The sequence below is a fragment of the Lagopus leucura genome, unplaced genomic scaffold, assembly GCF_019238085.1.
Source record: "Lagopus leucura isolate 7727_CA_CO unplaced genomic scaffold, USGS_WTPT01 34143-0_obj-0_obj, whole genome shotgun sequence".
In the NCBI taxonomy this organism is placed as follows: Eukaryota; Metazoa; Chordata; class Aves; order Galliformes; family Phasianidae; genus Lagopus; species Lagopus leucura.
In genome coordinates this window covers 1-1,536 of record NW_024968993.1, presented here as the reverse complement: position 1 = coordinate 1,536, position 1,536 = coordinate 1, and the positions used below count along the sequence as shown (strand labels likewise).

Here is a 1,536-nt window from a genome sequence, read left to right as displayed (position 1 = left end):
GCGTGGGGCATGCAGCATGGGGGACGCAGCACGGAGATTGCATGGAGCACGGGACGCAGCAGGGATGCAGCGCCGTGGATGTGGCATGGGGGCATGGCGTGGCACGGACACGGCGCGGACATGGAGAGTGTTGTGGACGTGGGCACGGACACGGCATGGTCAGAGCGTGGGTATGGCTTCGTGGGGGACGCTGGGGCACGGCGTGGGGCTGCATGGGGGGAGCGGCAGCAACGCGGGGACGCGGGCAGCTCCCGTGCGTGGCGCAGAGCAGCGGGAATGGGGAGAGATGGGGGGATACAAATGGGTGCCCGGTGCTGATGGGTGCTGGGATGCAGCTGGGTGCCCCCGGTCCTGACGGGTGCCTCGGTCCAGATGGCACCCAGCAGCCACGGGCACCGGGTGCAGCCGGGTGCCCCCACAACAACGGGTGCCCCCACGACAGTGGGTGCCGCGCTGACGGTGCCCTGTGCCAGCAGGGGTGTGTGCACCCAGGCGCCCTGCTACTGCATCATCATGGAGTTCTGCGCCCAAGGCCAGCTGTACGAGGTGCTGCGGGCCGGGCGCAAGGTCACCCCTTCGCTCCTGGTGGATTGGTCCATGGGCATCGCCGGCGGCATGAACTACCTGCACCTCCACAAGATCATCCACCGCGACCTCAAGTCACCCAAGTGAGCGGGGATGGGGGCTCAGCGAGCGCCCCTGGGTGCTGGGTGGGCGCTGCTGGGTGGGCGCTGCTGGGGGAGGCGCTGGGGGGCACAACTGCGGTGATGGCAAAGCTTTGGTGGTAGGGATGCGTGTCCATGGTGGTGACTTGGCCATAGCAGAGCTGTGCCCCAGTGTCTGTGGTGTTGATGTGTCTGTGGCGATGATGATGTGTCCATCGTGGTGTCACATCCATGACATTGACATGTCCATGGTGGTGCCACATCCGTGCTGCTGCCACATCCATGACATTAACATGTCCACAGTGATTCTGTGTCCATGGTGGTGCCACATCCGTGCTGCTGCCACATCCATGACATTGACATGTCCATGGTGGTGCCACATCCATGACACTGACATGTCCATAGTGGTGCCACATCCATGACATTGACATGTCCACAGTGATTCCGTGTTGGTGCCATGTCCACAATGTCCATAGTGGTGCCCCAACCCCACGGCAGTGGCAAAACCATGGCAGCGCCGTGTCCATAACGGTGCCGTGCCCGTGGTGCTGTGGTGTCCGTGGCAGTGGCAGTGGCAGTGGCAGTGGCAGTGGCATGGACGTGCCCATGGTGATGCCACCCCTGTGCCCCTGGCGTGACGCTGAGCGGCCGCCCCCCAGCATGCTCATCACCTACGACGACGTGGTGAAGATCTCGGATTTCGGCACCTCCAAGGAGCTCATTGACAAGAGCACCAAGATGTCCTTTGCTGGCACGGTGGCCTGGATGGCACCTGAGGTGATCCGCAATGAGCCCGTCTCTGAGAAGGTCGACATCTGGTGAGGGCGCGGGGACAGCGGGGACCTGGGGAGCAGCAGGGAGCCGCGGTGGC

At 64.1% G+C, this 1,536-nt stretch overlaps 1 protein-coding gene across 1 annotated transcript; it reads left to right on the top strand.

The window, feature by feature from the left end:
* Positions 1 to 64: 64 nt before the first annotated feature.
* On the top strand, positions 65 to 1,483 carry LOC122193959 (mitogen-activated protein kinase kinase kinase 12-like; the record flags this gene model as incomplete). Its single annotated transcript, XM_042894872.1, has 3 exons — positions 65 to 170; positions 477 to 668; positions 1,325 to 1,483. Coding segments are annotated over exons 1-3 (443 nt in total), but the record flags the coding sequence as incomplete, so codon positions are not given.
* Between the last annotated feature and the right edge of the window lie 53 nt (positions 1,484 to 1,536).